The sequence below is a fragment of the Phyllostomus hastatus genome, unplaced genomic scaffold (assembly GCF_019186645.2).
Source record: "Phyllostomus hastatus isolate PE091 unplaced genomic scaffold, TTU_PhHast_1.1 phas_scaffold_78, whole genome shotgun sequence".
Classification (NCBI taxonomy): Eukaryota; Metazoa; Chordata; class Mammalia; order Chiroptera; family Phyllostomidae; genus Phyllostomus; species Phyllostomus hastatus.
Window position 1 is genome coordinate 10,248,364 of NW_025334041.1, and position 21,768 is coordinate 10,270,131.

Here is a 21,768-nt window from a genome sequence, read left to right on the forward strand (position 1 = left end):
CAGCTGCTCACTGGCCGCAGGGCTGGAACCTCGCTGGACTGTGGGGCCCCTATCCTGTGACAGCCCCCTCCTGGGGAGCTCCCCTTTTGTGGGAGGCCTCATTCCAGCTCTCATCAAACTCTAGTGACCCCGGTGTCTTCCTCTGGTCCCTTCAGCTCTGGGGAGGTCCCTGTGTCTGCCACTGCCAGGCCCTGGGAAAAATCCCTTGTTAATCAGGCTCTCTTGGAAATCCCGGTGAATGTGTCTTCTGATTCCTGCTGGTCCTGACGGCTGGGACACCTTCTAGACGAACCACCGTCTGAATTCATTCCTCACTTTCCATTCACTCATGAGTCCTGCAGATACAGCTTGGGTTCCTCAAAGACCCTCAGTTTCAGAGAACTTCTGACTGGCAGGTTACTCCGCCTTCGTGGCCTCAGATGTCTTTGAAATGCGTCGGACTATGGAGCGGGGTGCCTCGGTTTCCTGATATGTAAAACGCAGGGGCTGCACAAGGTGGTCTCCAAGACCCTCTTCTCTCCGGGCTCTAGCTTCTCACGGTGCCGAGGGGAGTCAGATTTTAGCCGGGGGAGGGCACAGCCGCACCGAGAGCAGGCGGTGGGAGATACGGACACGCCACCGGGGCGTACTGGAGACGCACTGTTCCTCAGGGTGGCTGCGGAGCAATCTGCTGCGTTTCCAAAGTCGCCCATCTGCTCTTCCCTCGGCAGTGTTTACTCTACCGAGCCCCTCGTGTGCTGGGCTTCAGACTCGGGAAGCAGACTGCGGAGTGACCCGGGCCTCTAGCCGATCTACTTCTAGGGAACCAGAGAGGGCGCCGAACCGTGGGCCCTCAAACTCGGGCACGTGCAGAGCCACCTGGAGGCTTGTCCACACCCAGACAGCCAGGTGCTGCCCCCTAGAGGTCCTGACCCAGGGCTGCGTGTCCAATCAGCCTCCCAGGGGATGCTGATGCTGCTGGTCCCCACGGGCTACCCTTTGAGGACCACCTGTTAAGGTGGGGAGGCAGCACGTTAAGTTATCCTGAAGGTCAGGCGTGAACCTCTGCGGCAGCTGTGAGCTGGGGCAGCGTTGGCCTTCAGAGCAGGAGGGGCAGGGGCAGTGCCAGCAGGCTCTACGAGAGAGGCTGTGCCGGACTCTAAAGGGTGAACAGGAACCGGCAGATCACAGGAGGGGGGCCCTTCAGGCAGCGGGTGCAGAGGGCGGGCGGCGAGGCCACAGGATGTCTGGGGACCGCAGGCCAGTAAGGGAGGCCAGCAGCGGAAGGCAGGCTGGGCGGTGGTGGGTGTTTTGGTCACTTTCTCGAGTGCCCCTCACCACCTGCTGCAGCACTTGCCCTCTCGAACTTTCCACCCAGGATGCCGTGGGCGCCCAGCTGGCTCTCTGCACGCACAGGCTGGTGTGGGGAAGACTTAACAGCTCGCAGCCCCCCTCAGCCAACGGGGGACAGGAGGTGGTGGGTAAACAAGCTCTCCTTCAGTTCCTCTTAGCGACCATTCTAGTCCCGGAAGGGCCCCGGGCTCAATGACAGGCATTGCTGCCAGTTTCCCCTGCCTGCTCCCTCTCCCGCCCTCTCCCTCCTGCTCCCCAGATCACGAGGCACCAGACCCCGGCTTCAGGCCTGCTCCCCGGGCAGCCCCAGCCTGAGCAGGACCCACAGCAGCTGAGCTCTCTCTGCCTCGGTCGGCCCGCCCTGCTGCCCCGGGGAGCCAAAGTGGAAAAGGTAGTGTTGGGAGGAGGCAAAGAGCTCTGGCTGGCCAGCGGGTCCAGAGGGTGGACATAGTGAAGTAAACGATGAAAGGATCACCCTGGATGTAAAGAGAACAATTATCTCAAACGAGAAAAACGTGGTGCGTCGAGGAAGGATCAGTTCTGCCTGAGCAGCAGCGCATCTGCACAGGGGGCTGCGCCGCCAGGCTGAGGGCGCTGCTGGGGGGTGGGCAGGTGGGAGCCTAAGGGGCTCCCTTGTTGCCAGAGGGAGGCTTTGGACCGTGGGAGCTGGTCTCTGGCAGCTTGAGAGAGGTGAGTTGGGGTGGGGGAGGGGCATGGAAAATGGGGGCTGGGAAGAGTCCCAGGGGAGCACAGCAGGAGGGACCATCAGTGGGTGGGGGGGGCAATGTCCATGAGGAAGCCACAGCCAGCTAATTTCCAGGGACAGCCACGTGGCACTCTTCACTGGGTCATTTCGGTCCTGCGCTATCACGAGCCTCCTCTAGCCCCCAAGCTTTGGTAAAAGGCTGTTGCTACACAGACTCTGTGCTAACGCCCCGTGGAGAAGTGGGAGAAGAAAGCCATCAGGATGGGGAAGGGGGGCCAGTGAGTCGGGACGAGAAAGGCAGCCTGGGTCCAGGGTCCCGAGCATTGGGACTGCACGCTGCTCTGTGTACGTGTGTGTGTCTGAGAGAGAGAGAGAGAGAGAGAGAGAGAGAGAGACAGAGAGAGGGAGAGGGAGAGGGCAGAGAAGATGTTTGCTCAGGGTCTGCTTTAGCGTGTGTGAACGGAAGATAGAACACGTTCTTCTTATTTCGTTTGGGATCAGGACGCTGCGTTCGCCACGGTTTGAAATTCAGAGTCTGCAACAGTTGCACGGAAGTGTCTCCTTCAAGCACTCACCCCTCAGACGCCCCCTCCCCTCCCACAGCAACGCACGGAACTAGCTCTTCCTTCCTTCAGTGGGCAGTTTGGGGTTCGGCCAGAAAAAATACGTAAAGTGCACACACTGTATTGTGAGGTTTTTTCACTGAATAACTCCGGGTCCTCTTTCCACAGCAGCCCCCCTGAGTTTCCTCACTCCTTCCTGTGGGGACAGGTACTGCTCTACACGGCTGTATCACCCCTGACCTACCCAGTCCCCGGGCGATGGGCATTTAGGTTCTTTTCTAACGTTTAACATGACAAACAGTAATAAAATGAATAAACTGGTAAGAAAATATATTCTTAAATGGGCTTTTATTATATCGGGTGCAGATGGTTTTTGTCCAGTAAAACAAATGCAATTTAACACGGAGAGCCAGATTTGTTTAAAAAAAAAGTGTGTCGTTGGAAACACTGTTGTCCCATATATTTGATTCAGTGGCTATGCTTTACCCGAGAGTTCAGTTTTGCTCGCTAGTAACAGCGGTGCATTTCCAAAAGCGGATTGCATCATTATCACGTGGTTTTAGCACACATTGGCCTTGTATGGTCAGAAGTAAGGATTTCACTTTAAGCATTAAGAATCAGCTGAGGCTTAGCTGCTCTGCAGACTCCACAAGCTCTGAACGTGGAGCTGGGAAGCCTGGGTTGGATTCCTTACCCCTCCACGGTGACTGTCCCCGTGCAAGGGGGACAAGGATTCCTGTCCCATGTGCCCCGGGAGGTTGTTCTGAGGATGAAAGGGGAATCATTTCACAGACGTAAACTCTGTTCACGAGCCACAGGCATCTGAGCAAATGCGAAACCCTGGTATCCTCACAGTGTTCATAGTGCCCTTTCTGGAGATCAGTACACACTCCACCTATGGAGTAAATTTTGAAATAAATTTTATAAATGAAACCACACTGGGCAACAGCCGTTCTAATTAAATGTTCCAAATGATGGCTCTCATATACCGTAATGTTTTCAGAATCAGTTATATGAGGAATCCGGAAGAGAACAGAACGCTCTTGGCTAACTGCAGCAACTTTTTCTTTTCTCGCACCCTCCCCATCTCCCCGCCTCATCTGCAGTTATTAAAATCAAGTTCACTGCTAACCACCTTGACAGGAGGTAAGTCTGGAAACCACTCAAATCCAGTGGGGTAGGTAATAACTTGCCTGCCAATGAACACTTAATATTCTTGGGTTTACAGGTAACTTGGTTTCTCTGGATTCATTTGGAAAAGACCAATAAAATAAACGGGCAGACCGAGTTTAAGAACGCTGGAACGTGAAAGGTGGGGTTGTCCAGATTTGAGAAATCTTTGGAAACCTACACATGTCACCCATTAAAACCTTCAAGACACGCCGTCACCGGAGCAGACAGGGGCCCCAGGCACTTCTCAGTCAGCCCATTCAAGTCCCTGCCGCCTCTTTTCTGGCCACCGCCTCCATGGCAACGGCCCCCTGACCTGCCCTTCAGGGAAATAGAATTTCTGGCAAGACTGAGACTTTTAATAATCCCACTTGTCAATACAGGTCAGAGAAATAGATGTATCTGTTCCAACTTACTTAACAAACCCACTAATAAAACGCGTGACCCCCAGGGAGTGACCAGACCCAGTGTTCAGAGTGTCCCCCGGGAAAGCCACACATTGGGCATCATTAGTGGCCAAGAAAATCTGCACCCGGGACACCGGTCCAGCAAACCCTCCACGGAGTTTGGGCTCCATCCTTTGACACTTCTGTACCTTTCCTGGCGGCCCTTTCAGAGGGATCTGGAACCCGATGATTCATTTCCTCCAACACTTAAATGTAATGAATGAACACAGCACAGGATGGTCCGCAGTAAAGGATGTAACTCATCCCACAAGTTTCCTCACAGAAGCATCATCTAGAGATACAGCTGTCATTGACCAAAACCACCTCTCGGGGGAGAACAAGGACCCAGAAACAATGACTCCAGTGCCCAGCCTCTGAGCTCTCATCCCGAATACACACTCCACAATCCTCTCTTTTCCTGGGAACATCGTAGCGTGTACTTTGCGGTTGTAACAGATTGCTTTTTGGGTGGCATTACTCTCTGATTCAGAAATATCAACTCCGAGTCAGAGGTTTATTTTACAATTCATCTTCTGATTGGTCACAGCCGGGAAGGTCAATGTGCAGATTTTCTGTTCTAAATTACTTTGGAACAGATTTTGCAAACGGACTGAAAAATGGCTCTCGCCTGAACCGGAACCAATTCTGAAAGTTGGGATTCAAGTCCTCATTCTCTTTCATTAAAATGTAAACAATCCGCAACCCGGCCATTTCCCAAATCAATTACTTGTAAAAGAATAGACAGGTGCTTTGGAGACACTGGAGTTCTGGCAAAAAATGGCAAATGATTTTTTCATGGGCCAGCTGCTCAACTGATGTGGTGCTGGGGAAGGTTCTCCAAGGCTCTCAAACTCAATTAGCAAATCAATTAAAATCATCCCCCTGTCTGCCAGCAGGACTGGGCTGTCCCCTGCGCCCCTCCTCCCTCATGCGAGTGCTTCGTGGGGCATCTCCATTGCCAAAGCCAAAGCCTCGCTTCCCACTAACAATGGACCCCTGGGGAGGAGGGGCGCCGTTCCGCTTTAATTAAGGATTAGCGAGCGACCACCAGAAGAGGCGGTGCTCAGGGTCCTGCCCCATTCATTTATATCTGCCCCAGCCCCAGCTCGCCTGGGGAGCTGCGCTCAGCACAGACCCAGTGAGGGCTGACTGGCGTGGCCGGCTGTCCCTTTCTTTCAGTGGAAAACAGAGAGGATCAGGCAAAGCAGATGGTTCCTGAAGGGACACATCCAAAAAATCTGCCAGCACACTGTGGTGGCGTCTTCCAAACGCACCGCAACTAACCGGAGAGGAAAGTCAGATCTTCCGCTGCACTCCCGCCTCCTCCTCCCCCTCCCCCCTCCGCCCCGCCCCTGCCCAGCCCCACTGCCCGACCCATCCAGCTAGAACAGCTCTGGCAGGGAGTTTTTCATCCTCCCTGGGCGTCTCACTCTTGCTTTGGGGAAAAAGAGCCTGTCCCTCTAAGCCTCCCGGAGATAGCTGTCGTCACCGACAAGGCTCCCATCTCTGTCAGTAAAACCTGGGACCCAGGGAAGGCCACCCCCCCAGAGCCCTGACCTGCGGGGCGCAGGGTCCCCAGCCCTAAGAGAAGCCCACACGAACAGCATGCGCGCGCTCAGCCAGCTGGGGGCGCCCGAGGCGGAGCCAGCACCGCCTCTATTGGCAATTAAAACAAGGGACGCTTTTCATCACAACACACTACTGGAGGGTTTTTTTTTTTTCTTTTCAAATTCCAAAAGAACTCACAGATAATTATTTGTGGTAGTGCTGGACCTGACCGAACGAGTCGGGGCAAATCTCTGCACACCTCTGGGCCTCAGTTTCCTGATCTGTAAAATGAGGGGGTTGAATTGGAAGATTTCTGAGGCCCCTTATCGCACTAAAATTCTCGAGTTCTTCCAGTGGGGGTGGGTTTCCTCCGACATTTTGGCAAGTCCCCTACAGAATCAGCCACCTGGTTTTTCAGCATCGATTAAAAACAGAGAGACGGGTTCCGTCCCGTGCGGAGCACCTTACCTTGTCGACGGTGGCGTGTTCTTCATTTGTGACGCTGGTTTTCCTGGGCTCGTTTTTAGACCTACTCAGCCTTCGGGACACCTTTTCTCGGAGCAGAGTGGCATAGCCGATGTGCTCGTAGATGGGGTTTGTTGTCATTTTGGAAATGTATTCGGAGGCTTTTGTTTCTATGTACAGTGTTATCAAGCCGTCTGTGACCAGATCGTGAATCGATTCGAACCTCTTCTCACCCACGAAGTGCTTCCCATCGTAGAAGAGCCTGTAGTTCAAGGTCTGGTTTCCGAACCTGCCATGAGAGAGCGGGCATCACACCAGGTGTCAGAAATGAGACCCGTGGAAAACAATAGCAGCCAACATTGTTTTGAGCAGGTACCGTACGCCGGGCCCTGGGCTGAGCACTTGACATGGCTTTTCCTCCATTTAGTTTTCTTTCTTTCTTTTTAAAAAATGAGCTGTGTAGTTTTTTTTTAAAAGATTTTATTTATTTATTTTTAGAGAGAGGGAACGGGAAGGAGAAAGAGAGGGAAAGAAATATCAATGTGTGGTTGCCTCTCCTGCGCCCCCTACTGGGGACCTGGCCCAAAATCTAGGCATGTGCCCTGACTTGCAGTCCAACGCCCTACCCTTTGGTTCCCAAGCTGGCACTCAATCCACTGAGCTACACCAGCCAGGGCTCCAATCAGTTTTCACGGAGACCCTTTGAGACAGGTACAGTCATTATCCCTGTTTTACACCTGGGAAAACTGAGACTTGAAGAGATGGGCTGCCTGCTCGAGGCTACACCCCAGAAAGAGGCAAAGATGGGATTTACCCCAGGGCCTGTCCCATGGTGTCATTCAATCCTAGTAATCGCTAAGGCCAGCAGGCCCCTATCATTCTCATTTATAAAAGTCAGAGGGTAGCCGCTGCTTTACAAATATATCTTACTTATAAAGTCCCTTAATGGGAACCAGCACGCCCCCCCCCCCCCCCCCTGAACTGGGCAATCACCTCTGCAAGGGAAGCAGCCACCACCAGCCCTGATGTCCCCTTCTTGTTACAGCTTTGACCTCGACCGGTGGAGCCCTCGTGCCTCCCAGCCCAGCTAGTCCAGCTGGAAGGACATGAGGGGACTGTGCAGAGCCCCCTGCCTGAGCCACCACTGCCAGCATCCCGGGGATCTAACTCCCAGCATCCTCTCCCTTTAACACTGGCTGTCCCCTCTTGGCCTCTGTCCTATAGCTGGTAGCTCCTGCCTGGTTCCCCACGGGGACTGCCAGCTCCTGCCCTGCGGGCCAGGGTGCTGGGAAGATAGGCAAATTCTCTGCATACCTAATGCACTTGATAGCTTCTGAAGTACTTCCATATAAGGGCATCATGGAACACATGCAACTAGCCATCCCTGCTTGCAACTCAGAAAGTATCTTTTCACAGACACAATATGGAGCAGGTGCACTGAACACACCTTTGTGGGCTGGGCAGGGACGTGTTTCTATGGATACCATCCCCTCGATGGAGCAAGGTCTCCCCAGCTCCCAAGAGTTCACAGAATGAATTTTTTGGAAGACAACCCCATTCTGAAACTGGATACCTTCCCCAAACCTCCGAGGACTGCTCTGAGGATCAAATGACATAAAATACTTGACTCAGGTTACGGAGGGGCAAATGAATGCCCTGTTTTTTCTAGTGCTGTGATTTTGGATACTTGGGATTTTGTGGTAACAGGTTTGTGAGAACTCGGACACGACAGCTCACCGGCATAGAGACAGAGCGTCACGAATGCCATGGTGGGGTCCTTTGGGTCATTGTGATCCCTGACAGAACGCCATGGACAAAGTGGGGACTTTTGACAAGAACTGCTGGGGACTGCCAAGCAGAGGCCATTGTCCCTCAGCTGGCTCCCTGTTTCAGGCAGGAGTGGCCACGGGAGCACCGGCCCACTGGATAATTCTGCAGTTGCTATGTGTGCTCAGAGCCTGGTGCCCAGCCTACTGATAACGCCCCTGGCCCGGCCCATGCAGCAGCCTCTAACACATGGCTGGTGCTTTGTACACCCAGTGAACACAAAAAAATAAATGGGTGGGGACATGAAGTCATTGCTTAATAGATTCAGAGTTTCTGTTCAGGAGGATATGAAGTCCCCAAATGGATAGTGGAGACGGTTGTACAACATGGAGAACATACTTAATATCACTGATTGTACATTTTAAAAATGGTTAAAATGGTAAATTTCGTGCTAGGTATATTTTACAGCAATTTTAAAGTGGGGGAAAATGCGTGAAGTCACTTGTAAGGGCAAGGACGGGCGGGGTCGGACTCACCTTAGAGCTAACGTGTAGCATCCCGGCTGGCGCTGGCTCTCTCTGAGAATGTAGGCGCCCTCCACGCCTCCGAGCAGCTCATCAGCCTGCTCCCGGGAAATGATCCCGTGAAACCTGAGGACACAGGAGACCACGTTGTTCCGAACAGAGCCCACACGAAGCATGGACCGCAAAGAGATGGCTCAGAGAGATGGCAGGGCCACCCAGAATCTCTGCCCCCCACTTGGATGGAAAGTGGCGTGGCTATCGTGTATCTCGAAGATGCACTTGGCACCGCCTCCCAGCATGCGCGCAAGCAGAGAATGAGCATTCAAGAAGCCAAACAGGATGGACAAAGGCAGTCTACCTGTCTTTGCTTCCAAGTGGAGAATTAAGGTGGAAACAAAACATCAGGTTATGGCCCCTTTTTAAACCACGGGGAGTGACAAAAGAGCAATTGCCAGTTTAGCTCTCTGCTCTAACAGAGAGGACTGTGTATTATCCTGATGGCAAATGACCTCTTATTGATTATCGACCTGCTTACTTCCGGTGGGGGGGTGTTAAATTTAGAGGTTCATTCTCTGGGAAAAATAGCCAGCTATAATCAACGTTCTTCCATTTCTTTAAATTTTGAGAGCAATAGTTTAGGGATGTGTTTGAACAATGTTCCTTCTTGGAAGGGGGGAAGGGGTAGGGAGAGAGGGAAGCTGTTGAGAAGGTTTTGTTTTGTTGTTTTGTTTTTCCCCAGGAATGCAAAGAAGAGGCAGGGGCAGGGGGGTGGGGCATTGGGCATTAGGAAGTTTCCCACCCTGGGGCCAGAAAGGGCAAAGCCGGTCCCACACGAGTGTGGAGGCTGGGACGTCCTGGACACAGTCTGACCATGTGACCGTGGGCCAGGGTAGGGCAGGGCAGGGGGTGGCCACAGTAGGCCGGGCACACAGAGGAGGGCACAGGGACCCAACACTCCTGTCCCATGTCACTAGCAGGGGTGGAGGAAAATCTCAAACAGGTAGTTCACCCAAACGTAGTCACTTTTAATTCTCTTGGATGGACATGTTTAAGCAATGGCCAGCAGCCGACGTGCAGTGTCAAGAACCAAATGCACTCAGTCATTCAAAAAAAGAAAATTACAGTTTTGTGAATCTGAAGACCCAGTCGGGAGCTCGTCATCCCCCTTCTGCATGGATTTAAAAATATCTATGATGTGTATGTCTTACAATCCTAATTTGTGAAAAGCAAGCATGCCCAGAGATTGGAAAGAAAGAGGTGAAGGGAAAAAGTTCCCATGGTCTCGCTCAGGGTGGGGCGGTGGGTGTTTTGCACTGTCCAGATTCCTGTAGTTCCTAACTTTCTCAAACTAGGAGGCATTAATTTACCAACTGTTTAAGCACAAAAATAATACCTATGCACAGTGGGAAAATTCAAAATTCAAAAGACATAAACAAAATAAACATGTAAATAGTATACATGTATACATTCTACATGTAAATAGTATACATTCTACATGTAAACTAAAGAAGTAAAAATTCTCTTTCCCTAAAGGTAACATTGCCAACAGATGTCTTGTGTCTCCTTCCGGGGGCAGGGGGATATATATATGTGTGTGTGTGTGTGTGTGTGTGTGTGTGCGCTTCCTGAATAGTGCATGTGTTATTTTTTGAATGGGTGGAACAGACGAACAAACCCTTCCATTCTGAAAAAAGGAAGGGAAACCCAGAATCTGAAGTTTTGAAGCGAACTGCCCTCTAACACATGTCCCTTTTTCATGGTTAAGAAAAATGTTTCCTGGGTCCCCTTCCGCTATAGGATTTATGTGGTTTGGAGTTAGAGGATGAGAAAAAGAGGGTTACTCAACAAAATTTTTATGCAAAAAAAAAAACTGCACAATAAATGGAGTGCCTTTGTAATTCATGTACAGCAGTGTTCCATTTGGGAAGTATATGCAGGTTTTCATTTTCTCTTGTTTTGTTAATTGTGCTTTTCGTGAGCAAAACCCAGATCAGCATATTGAAGGGGAAAAGAAGACGTACGACTCCCTCGGCTGGACCTTAGGGACGTTAGCGCCACAGGGATGGACGTGAGCGTAGCCAGTGCTCCCGCAGGTACTCCGGGGCTGCCCGCTCAATTCCCAGGGTCAGGAAGAAAGGTTCCGAAATGCAGCCGTGGCAATTAAGAAGTGGCCGGGGGCTGGGACGAATAAGAGGGCCATTCATCACGAATATGAGGCTGTGATGGGTAAGGGAATTGAGGAAGAAGGTTTTGCATGGGTGGGGAGAGCTTGGGAGGTGGACTTGAAGGAGACTTTGCCTTTAATGGCCTGCAGGTTGGCTGTGGGAAGACATATGAGTTGAGTTGGAGGCCGCCCCTCTCAGATTGTCCTGCCTGCCCCCTGCCAGCTGATTTCTAGGCCGCAGACTTAAAGACTGAACAACAAAGACTGAACATAACAATGTATGTTTGCTTTGCAGTAGGTGCCTGAGAAGGTAAAGTGAAACAAGACGGAAAATTGAGAGGAAAATAAAAGGAAATAATAATGGTGGTATTAAGGCAGTTTGGCTAAGTTAGCCAAGTCAAGAGAAATGATTGTTTTGGTTTTATGAAGCTGCAGGGACGGGGCGGCGGGGGGGGCCTTCCTGAGTGCTGCGTTTACTGGGGTGCACGGAAGGGAGGAGTTCAGCTGCAGTTTACGATCTTTGACACCCTAGAGGCTTATAGAATATCGAGACAGCAACTGAAGTAGAATACAAAGTCTCAGTTTTGGAGAATGCTGCCTTACAGTTCTCATGCGTGCCCAGCACCCAGCGGCTGCTTTTGTGGAGGGAAGTGTAGCAGGAGGTGCCCTCCCGCCCATAGTCAGAGAAGCCAAGCACCTGAGCATTACAAAGAAAGTGCAATACAACGGGGCCTGATTGCATTTATCATTATTGTTAAACTCCTGCACAATGGCAATTTGATGAAGATCCTATATTCGAAAGATTTTAATATGTGCATTTAAAAGACACATGAAGTGACTACTTATTACATTATTAAAACAAAGAATAGCATAATACATACTCTCTTCCATAATATTTTGGTCTGTTTTCCACCTATATTAAAAAGAAGAAAAATATTAATAATGCATTTGAATTCAAATCACATAGATCAAAATGCTAGTCAAATAAACAGAGCTAGAGTTCTGGTAGTACTTTTATTACAGTTTTTGTTCCCCAAATCAGAGAGCCGTGAATTACAGAGTTAACCAACACATTTCACTGTCTGGAATAGGAATGTTCTAGAATTATCCTATTTCTCTAAGCATTTGGCTCATTCCTCACCCAAACCCAATCGCCTAATACAACAATTTTCAAAGGAAACAAATTGATGCTTATTTTAATAATAAGGAACTTATAAAGATATTACAAGGCTTCATCCTGAAGGATAAAATAAATATTTTTAGCATGAATAAAACATGAGCATTTATTTTAATCTTCAACCACTTGTTTCTTTATGCATTTACAATAAAAATGAGGAGTTCACCTAGATTAAAAATAACTTCAATTTGCTCTCTCTCCAGATAAAATTAATATTCTAACATCCTTATTTTTTTCAACAAATGGTTAACGAGCCACAAATTTTCCTGACACCAGACACAGAGGACAAGATTTATGACTCCGCCAAACATCACAAGCATTCCAGGAAAGATTTTCCAATCACAACTTCTGCCTTGGGGTTATCACATCAAATTTTCATCACATACAGAAAAATCTACTTTCACGGGAACTTTGTTTTCTGATGTACAAGGTGTTGGGACTGGGGAGACATGAGCATGGATTCCCATGTTCAGCCTTATTCCAGCCTAACTCCACGGACACCAACAGCATCATGGAGCCGCATTAAAGTCATGCGTTTCATTGACGGCTACGACAGCACGCCGGTGTTTATTTCCTAGAGCAGAGCCTGAGCCTGCAGTTGTTTTGTTTACAGTCACTCATTTCTGTCGACAGTCCAATGGGGAGTTTTCCCTGCAGCGTCCTAGGTAGGCAGAGAGGTGGGATTTCAAGGTACTGAACAGTCTCCCGGCCTGCGTCCACTCTCCAAAGGAGGCAAGGGATCTCCGTGGGCTGTGGGGAGCTCCAGATGAGAGGAAAGGGCTCTGAAAGGGGGAGCTGGGGGTTGGAGGACCACACCCACGAGCCTGCTTGGCCCAGCCCGGCGGCATAACACGGCTCATCTAGGCGCTTCCAAATACGCGCTCAATCGTCTGTGCATTTCACACTTAGAAAGCGCTGAACCGAGAGGGGGGCATTCAAGACTCTCAATCTTTAAGGTCTGAAGCCTACCCGGTATCATTTACAAAAGGAGATCTAAAAAAAAATGTCATTAATGGAAGCCCAGTGTGTGTAAAAGTCACCTTGTTGCCTGATGGGTACCATTACTCTACGTGCTGGAAAGCTTTTTACTAGGAGGTGAACATTTTGTCATTTCTACCATTCTGTTAGCTTGCAAAATTCTTTCTCACTTTTATGCTGCTGTAGATCTGTGACTGCATCACTGACCCGGCAGAGAGCGAGTGTAGGACTAGCTAAGCCAGCGGAGGGGGTCTGCGTATAGCTGGCGTCACATCTGTCTGTTCTTTGAGAGTCAGCATTCCGAGTCAAAGTGATTCCCTATATACAAGGACACATTTATTTCCCTCTTTTTGGCTGATCCAGGACACACATTTGCAAATCTGGGCGTCGCTTCCTACCCCATTTCCCTTAGCCATCCTCTTCCCATCCCCACAGGGGAGACTAATCTAACTTTCCAGATGGGCCGCATGGCAGACAGAGCCTACCACTGACTTCCAGCATGCAGGTAACTCGTTAATGAATGTTGAATGTGATTGACCCTTAAGACAACAAATTGCGTTCAGTTCATCCATCAATCATAAGAACAGATGACATGCTTACTATCCCGAGGACTCGGTGCAAAGCCCTGTGGTTGCTGGTGAAGCAGTGCCCTCCCAGGTGTGAGCAGGAAGCTCTAAGGACCTGGGGGGGAGGGGGAGGAGGGTTCTGCACGTGCAGCAGCAGGAAGTACTTGGCAAACCTAACATAGGCCCCCAAACAGGGAAGTCAATATTTATGGTGTCTTTAAAGGACACCGAATAAGACCCCGCTGAGCGGACAGTTGGATCTCATTGAGGGACAAGTCCCCTTAAGAAAACCACAGAAATAAGCCCTGGCTGGCGTAGCTCAGTGGATTGAGCATGGGCTGGGAACCAGTGTCCCAGGTTCGATTCCCAGCCAGGGTACATTCCTGGGTTGCAGGCCATAACCCCCAGCAACCGCACATTGATGTCTCTGTCTCTCTGTCTCTCTCTCTCTCTCTCCCTCCTCCCTGCCTTCCCTCTCTAAAAATAAATAAATAAAATCTTAAAAAAGAAAAAAGAAAACCACAGAAATAAAGCGAGGAAATAAAACGAGAGCACTGCATGGCGTGGGACCGACGGCACCTGGGACAGGGCCGTGGGGGGGTGGTCCCAAATAGTGCACCAGGCATACTTGTGCACCAAAATATTATTCTTTGTTTGTTAGAAATTCAAAGTTAATGAGGCAGCCTGTTTTCGTCTCTTCTTTTCCAAGTCTGGCAGCCCTACGGAGGGGGAGATAGATGGCGGCGAGAATGAGAGAAGGTGAAGACAGAGCCGTGGCCGTCCACCAGCTCCCCTGGGCGGGGGCTGTTTCAATAGCAATCTTTCCCTTGGTCCCCTGCTGCTCTTTCCCTTGGTTGAACAGCTGTCCTGGTTGACACCAAGGAGAGAAATAAAGGCTGGGATAAAAACTAAACAAACAATAATGCCTTCCTTTTCCTAAACTTTCTGCTCACAGGGGTCTAAACACAGTCTCAATCACCACGCTTTGCTAAGCTTTTAACTACGCCAAGAGCTTACTTTAAGTTGAGCTTACTTTAAGTGCTAGAGTATCCACACTTTTTCTAGGGTGTTCTTAGATCCACAGGATACAGTCCAAAATATCAGTTTCCCAAATATCACTGAAATGCTTTTAAATAACTATAAAGCAATTTGATAAGAATTTCTGCATAATATTAATACAAAACAAATGCCAATAACATAATTGTGTAACACTTAACGGAGCCATTAACAGGTAGGGCCACGTGCAGCCCACTGCTGAATAGCACAGGAATTTTATTTGCTTCTACAGGGAGCATGTACTGTAATAAAAATAAACAATGGAATAATACTATGAAAGATGCGCAAATTTGAGTTGGTAGTGCCCTCAGGTACCAGGCAGTCTAAACAATACTAACGGGCTAGACCCTCAGGGGAACGTGGGGGAAATTGTGGCTATATGTTCAATATGCTCAAACACAAGGCCAATGAGGAGCACGCTGAGATACGGGCGAGGCCCCCCTTGCCCCTTCTAGCGGCCCTGCTACTCGGAGGGTGGTCAGGGCCCAGCGGCATGGGCATTACCTTGGAGCTTGTTGGAAATGCAGAATCGGCACTCGGAAGGGGGTCATACACAGCCTAGAGGTTGAGCAGCTGCCAGGCACACGAGACCTGGTTTTGGCAGGTTTTTACCTGGGAGAAGGATTGGGGCTACAACTTTCTGTAAGTTGTTCAAGCACAAGCTCCGTGTTTGCAACAGCGAGGGTCCGCAGGGCAAAGCGCGCCTGAGCGCGGCGTGCATCTGCAGAGCGAGGCGCGGATGGGGAACGCGGAGCCCCGCTGTCAGGGTGATTGCCGTGTGACCCTGAGTCGCTTCCTAAACTCCCTTGCATCTCATTTTCCTCAATTTCCAATAAAACTGGAGATATAAAAATGTTTAATAAGGCCCTTTCGCAGATTCGATGAGACGATGCATATAAAAACGCTGAGGCTTGGAAAGCTGTGGTAATAGGTTCCCACTCACCGAGTACGGACTCGGTGCCGGGGTTTCCCCGTCTTTATCTCATTTAAGCCCCCAGACAACACTGAGAGGTAAGTGAGTGCTAGTGTTCTGCAGAGAGCCACTAAGTCAGGTCCCAGAGCTACCAACTGGCTTCAGAGCAGCCCATGCACCCTTGAAATTCCCACGCTTCCTGCCTCTGCAGAGCACAGGCCAGCCAATGTCAGTGACGCCATCAGCTGCAGAATAATATTTGAGCCAAATTCTACATGGCACTTAAATATCTGATTGTCTGAATTGTCCTTGAGTTTCCTTTACCAGGATGGAGTGCCTCAAAAACTCTTTGTCAAGAACTGAATTCTATCAATGCGTTAACACGTGAGAACTTGGGATAAATGCACCTGCATGCGGGGATATTTTGGGTCTTTTCACTCCTTCTCTGATATTTAGAAGTACATGTATTCCGAGCTACCTGGTTCCTCTTCTGGTGTATGCTCTAATGCTAAGAAAGAATTCTCAGCATTTTGCAAGCCTTGAAAGAAACGGTGGGGTGACAGCTGCACAGTGACAGACAGGAAACGTAATCCTTAAATGAGTTTGCTTTATAGTCAGATTATCATTGCCTAGAAACACAAATTCTTTTATATTCCACACAAAGACACTTAAAGAATATTGTGAGTCCTCCGAAAACAAGGTTTCCAATTATTAAAAAAAAAACCAAACCAAAGCTCTTATAATCTGTCAGCAGCTGGTGTATGTTAAGTTTTTACTTAACAGAAATAATTTAAAAACTCAATTTAGCAACCTCCAACACAGGGCAGCTAGACGGCTGGATTTTCCGAGATACGGATCAAATATGGAGAAAAGGCATTTGATGGGGGGCTTTGTATTGGTGATACTGGGGTGATTTCATCCCAAACAGTAAATATGGCTAATTCCCTTCTAATTAGAAATCAAAGTCCTCTCTTTGAAGAAAAGGAAAATGCAAGGACTGAAATGTACATCCTTGTAGTCAAAGCGGGTAGCATAGGATGAAAATTAAGCAAACTTTAAAATCTCCTGTTTCTTTCCATCGAGAATCTAAGGCCTTATTTTGCCTCCTGGCATTACTTAAAGGCTTCTGGAATTCTGATGGGGCACTAATAAGGTGAATTCCTTTTGTCTTGACTGGAATATATTATAGAAAATTCTACTGGCCAGTCTTTTTGCAATACGTCTCCTGACAAGGTCACCGACGGCTTTGCAAAGCTCTGTGAACGCACAGGAGCCAGGCACTTTGATGCCCCCGCCAGCATCCTGCTAACGCACAGCTGAGCAGGACCAAAGCGGTTCTCGTTGACTGGTTTGTTTTCTGCTGTCTTAGCCCCTGCCCTCAGACTTTCCCAGGAATTACGATTTTTAAAATCTTGATAACTTAGGGGAACAAATACAAAGGAGAAGACTTTTCTTAGACCGGTGGTTCTCAGCTGGGACGGGAGGCGTTTTTGTTCCCCAGGGCGGACCAGGCACTGTCCTGAGACGGTTTCATTGTCATGACCAGGGAAGGTGCTGCTGGCACGTGCTGCGTAAGGTCCCAGAGTGTCGGTTGGTGAGCGTCCCGCAGCGCCCAGGACAGCCTCCCCAAACGAGGAACTCTCCCACCCGCAGTGTCGACAGCCCCTGAGGCTGAGGAAGCCTGCTTTAGACCAAAAGACCCTCGCAATCCTGAGTGTTCCCGGGGAAGATTTAAAAAAAATTTTGGGGGGACCAAAATTCAAACAAGCAACAAAAGCTTTAAATATATAAGTGGAGTAAAAGGAAGGTAAGAGAAAAATATTTATTTTTGATAATATCGATAATTTATAAAAGTAGCTTTTAAGACAGAAATACCTGCAACTACTCAGATAAATACAAAATGGACGAGACTCATATCTTAGTAAGATTAATGAGGGAATTTCCCCTTGGAAAAATCTGTAAACAATGTAAAGGATAAGAAACACTAAAGAAAAAGTTATTACCCGGGCATAATCAACCACGATACACACATACAGAAACTCATCTTCAAATCCCTTCCTGCTCTGGAACTCTACACCTCTCCTCACAGCATGTTGCTTTGCAACTTTGCCTTGATCTCTGGTTTGGAGACAAAACTTCAACCACTCATGGCTACCCTGGGTCACCGAGGATACCCCGGGTGTTACAGAACCATCTGAATGGCTGTCCAGTACCTCAGTAATATCCTGATTTCCTACGTTTCATTTATAAGTGAGTAGACACATAACCATCATACAAGAAGAAGGTGAATTTCCCTAATTTGGATTTGAAAAATAACGGAGGGGCAACAACTGCACGCAGACACACACTCATGCAAATACCCACCCCTTGCGCAGTCAGCCCTGTGTTCCTGGTTCTGGTTTTCTCCAAGTTCACACCTGCTGACCCTGATCTAGAACCCGGCTGAGGGCAGGGCCCAGGAGGGGCAGAGGAAGAGCCCACATTTAACATGTGCCTTCAGTGTGTGGCCCTCAGTTCTCCCAACAGGCCAGTCACACAGGGACTGACACTCTGCACTGAGGAGATGAAGGTTCCTGTGACTACATTATCCGAAGACCACGCGGAAGCGTGGAGATGAAATCCAAACCAAAGCCCACAATCTTCTCCCACACTAAGAGGAGGGGACATTGTCTGAGGGACAAGAGAGATGATGCACTCATGGAAAACATTCATTCTGCTATAATACATGTATTGATCTCCAAATTGTTGAACCCGTCAGCATGCCCATTCTGGAGACCTCGGTGGGTTGGCTGTTCCAGGAAGATCTGTCCATCACAACCAGTGACCAGCCTCCTTCACTCCTCATCCCTGTGAGTGGTTTGACCCAGAACATCACCAACCTGGTGCCCAAGCTAGAAACTGTCATTCCAGATTCCTTCCTTTCTCCCAAGCCCACTGGCAATCTGCCACGAAGCCGTTTCCATTGTATGTAATTTCTTAGTTACTCTTGAAATGGTCTCTTTCTCTCCATGTTTCCTGGACTATATATTCACCTGGACCCCTGAAATAGTCTTTCCCCAGGTGTCCCTGCCTATACTTTTATCACCCTCCAATTTTTCTTTCACCCTGAGGCCCCAAAATGCAAATCTCATAGAGTTGCTCATTGCTCAAAATTGTTCACTGGTTGCCCATTGCCATGTGGTCAAACCTGCACAACAGTGGGACCTTCCCAGACTACCCCACTTAGAAGTGGTACTTCCTCTCCTTGGTGTATCCCATCTCTTTTCTCTGGTTTATTTTTTTTTCCACTATATTGATCATCATCTGAGATATTACATACTCTACTTGTGGGATTTTTTTGTCTCCCATTCAAATGGGAATTATACAACGGCAGAGATTTTTGTGTTGTGCTTACTGTTGAGTCTAGAACGGAGTGGGCACATAGCAGGTGCTCAATAAATATTTACTGAATGAATAAATGAATGGCACACAGGATCTTCCCAACATGGGTTTGCTTGTGAATCCAGAATACGTTGTTAGCACATTCTTGCCCTGGCCATGTACTCATCCCCTAATTCTTTATGTTCCTAAAATTGAATTCCTTGTCATTCCTGAAACTCTCCTGATCACACAAACATTTAGGTCATTCTTTGGTCAGGATATTTTGTCTGTTTGGAATTCTGATACTTGCTCTCAAACTCATCTATGCCCAAACTTTGCAAAATCTTCCTCATCTTAAAAATAAGAAGTAAAACAATGCCGTCTTTCCTGGCTGCCTCACACCAGCTCAGGTGTTATTTCTTGAACTTTATAAAGCCTGAGTTAGGGCCATGAGCTTACTGGGATTGGGGTGGTTAGCCTTCGTGATGTCTAGACATGTGCTCCTACAGGGAAGGACGCCTCTGTTCATCTCTGTTGCTCAGCACTCAACAGTATATCTTGTAGCGAGCTGAGCTTTAAAGGTAGTAGTAGATTATTTGAAAGACAGATCTGCCAATGGGCCTACATCTCCTTTCTGGGCTTACCAAAATTTCAGAGGGGGCCTCCATGAAAATCTTGGCAGTCCTGGTAGCTCAGGCCTGATGCTTTATGTCTCCAAGACATAAGACAAAACTAGCTGCCCCTCCCAGATTCCTGTTATTTCCATAGAGTGAGGTCTGTAGACATCAGGGAATGACCTTGCCTTATAGTCATCGACTCTGCTAATCAAGGCCCTGCATTTTCTCCAGCAAAGTGTGGACAAGTGAACCAACGTAAGCCACTGGGTTGCTCTATCCCTTGAATTTGCAGGAGAAAAACTGTTAATAGAAACTGTTAGAGTTGATTCATGTGCATGGCAGAGCCTAACAGCAGCAATTGTGGTTGCCAATAGCTATTAAAAACGTAATCTGGGCCAACACTGTTCTAAGAGCTTTCTTTACATATATTAACCCATCCGATCCTTGTGACTACTCAGTGGGTACGACTGATCATACCCATTTCCGAAGGGCCAGCAGAGGCACAGAGCAGCAGAGTGGAAAAGCAGGCTCTGCTACCCTAAATTGAGGGCCCCTGACCGTCACACTCTGCTGCCCAGATGTGCACTGTTCTGCTTCCTGGACCCCAGCGACTCCACACACCCTTCCCAAAGCCTCTGACGGTTCAGCTTTCCTTTCTATCCACCAGATTTCTTCAGAGCCTTCCAACCAATCTCTGTCTTCTTTTGAAACATAAATGTAGCCAGATTTAGTTTCTGTTGTTCACAACAGACTCCTGAGTGGCTTTCCCATTAAGTCCCGATCTCCAGGGCTGGAGCCGTGTGGCTGGAAGGTTTCGCACGCTCCATAGGGGATTTTGATACATACACACACCCAGGACCGGGACCACAGCTTTGGGCAGCAGTTTCAAAACATGGAAAGAAGAATGATCACCTTCCTAGGATCTCTATGTGGCTTTGATCCACTCGCACATTAGGCTTCCAGAAACACCCCAAAGCTTAGCCAAGGGCAGCACCAGCTCCTCTCCCGCTGGCCAGGATCATCTTCCCGGCAGCTCACGTTGACCAGGCTTCATCGCTACATCCTCCTTGGCACTGATTCCTCGGCTCCACGTGGTGGCTCCCAGCACCCACCTCAGGCCCTCCTTGACTGGACCACTCAGTTAGGGGTAGTGCTCTGGCTTGGCCCTGGCACTTTCTTGCCTAATGTTTTGTAATCACCCTATGGCATCCCGAAGCCACAGTTCAGGGACAATGGCTCTTTCCTCTCATCAAACCAGAGCCCACGGAGGCCATGTTGGCCACGGTGCCTGGCTGGCTTCTCACCAGGCAGGAGAATCAAATAAGGTTGGTCCACCTGTCCATCCTCCTGATACCTCTTATAGACAAGCACCTTATTTTTAAAAAGTTGTAGAAAAGAATCAAAATCCAGAATTTAATCACAGACAGAAATTTTATCTCAATCTCTAACTCATATTCTTCTTGCTTAAAAATACGTTTTTGTCCCTCCTTTGGTCTTCAGGGCCAATGAGAACCTGAGAATGTTCTCTATAAGGTAAGCTTTTCACTATTAAAAGCCACTTCTGTTCCACTTAGTGGCCAGTTCCTCCTCACACTATACCATCCTTGTTAATTCTTAATTCACCTTCATTCTTCTTCTTGCAACTCTCTTTAAATTCTCCACATACCTCTCAGGCTGAAAGAGCTTGAAGTACCCGATAGAATCAAATCAAATCAAGAGAAAACAAATGCTACCGTTAAGTTTCTAGGGGAAAAAAGAGATCGGGTGAGTACACTCATTTAATTCCTCATTCTAGTTAGTAAATTCCTTCCTTTAAAGCTTAATGGTTTGGGGGTTAAGTGGTACTCTATGCTTTGAAAAAGGCAAAAAACACCCATCATTCTCATTCTTCTCCCCAGTTTTTTTCCTTCCTCTTTTAGAAATGTAAGAGTATTCAAATGTAAGTGTTCAATGTAAGTATTCAAATATCTGAACTCAAACTGATGAATAAAATTAAACTACAGCTCTGGCTGGTGTGGCTCAGTGGATTGAGTGCTGGTCCGTGCACCAAAGGGTCACCAGTTCGATTCCCAGTCAGGGCTCATGCCTGGGTTGCAGGCCAGGCCCCCAGTAGGGGGCGGGGGCAGTGCACCAGAGGCAACCACACATTGATGCTTCTCTTACTCTGTTTCCCCCACCCTCCCCCTCTCTAAAAATAAATAAAATCTTAAAAACAAATTAACCTGTAGTATTAAAAGAAAAAGAAAGGGGAATAGGACTTGGTGAGGGGGGTGATAGAAATTAAAGATTTTCTAGAGAAATGTTCTCAATTGTTTTTGTATTATGGCCTCCTGTGGCCTCCTTTTACATACTTTTTCCCCTCCCTAATCATCTCTCCCCAGTAAAATTTTAACACTATAGACTATATACCTGCTTA

The 21,768-nt window shown here is 48.5% G+C and overlaps 1 protein-coding gene across 1 annotated transcript in view; it reads right to left on the bottom strand.

Moving 5' to 3' along the window:
- CHN2 (chimerin 2) overlaps positions 1-21,768 on the bottom strand; it is a 255,868-nt gene that overhangs the window by 77,141 nt on the left and 156,959 nt on the right. Inside the window, exons 4-6 of the mRNA XM_045827988.1 lie at positions 11,567-11,598; positions 8,534-8,647; positions 6,234-6,519 (exon numbers count right to left, since the gene is read on the bottom strand). Coding sequence (XP_045683944.1) covers positions 6,234-6,519; positions 8,534-8,647; positions 11,567-11,598 — 432 coding nt within the window. The remainder of the gene's footprint in view (positions 1-6,233; positions 6,520-8,533; positions 8,648-11,566; positions 11,599-21,768) is intronic.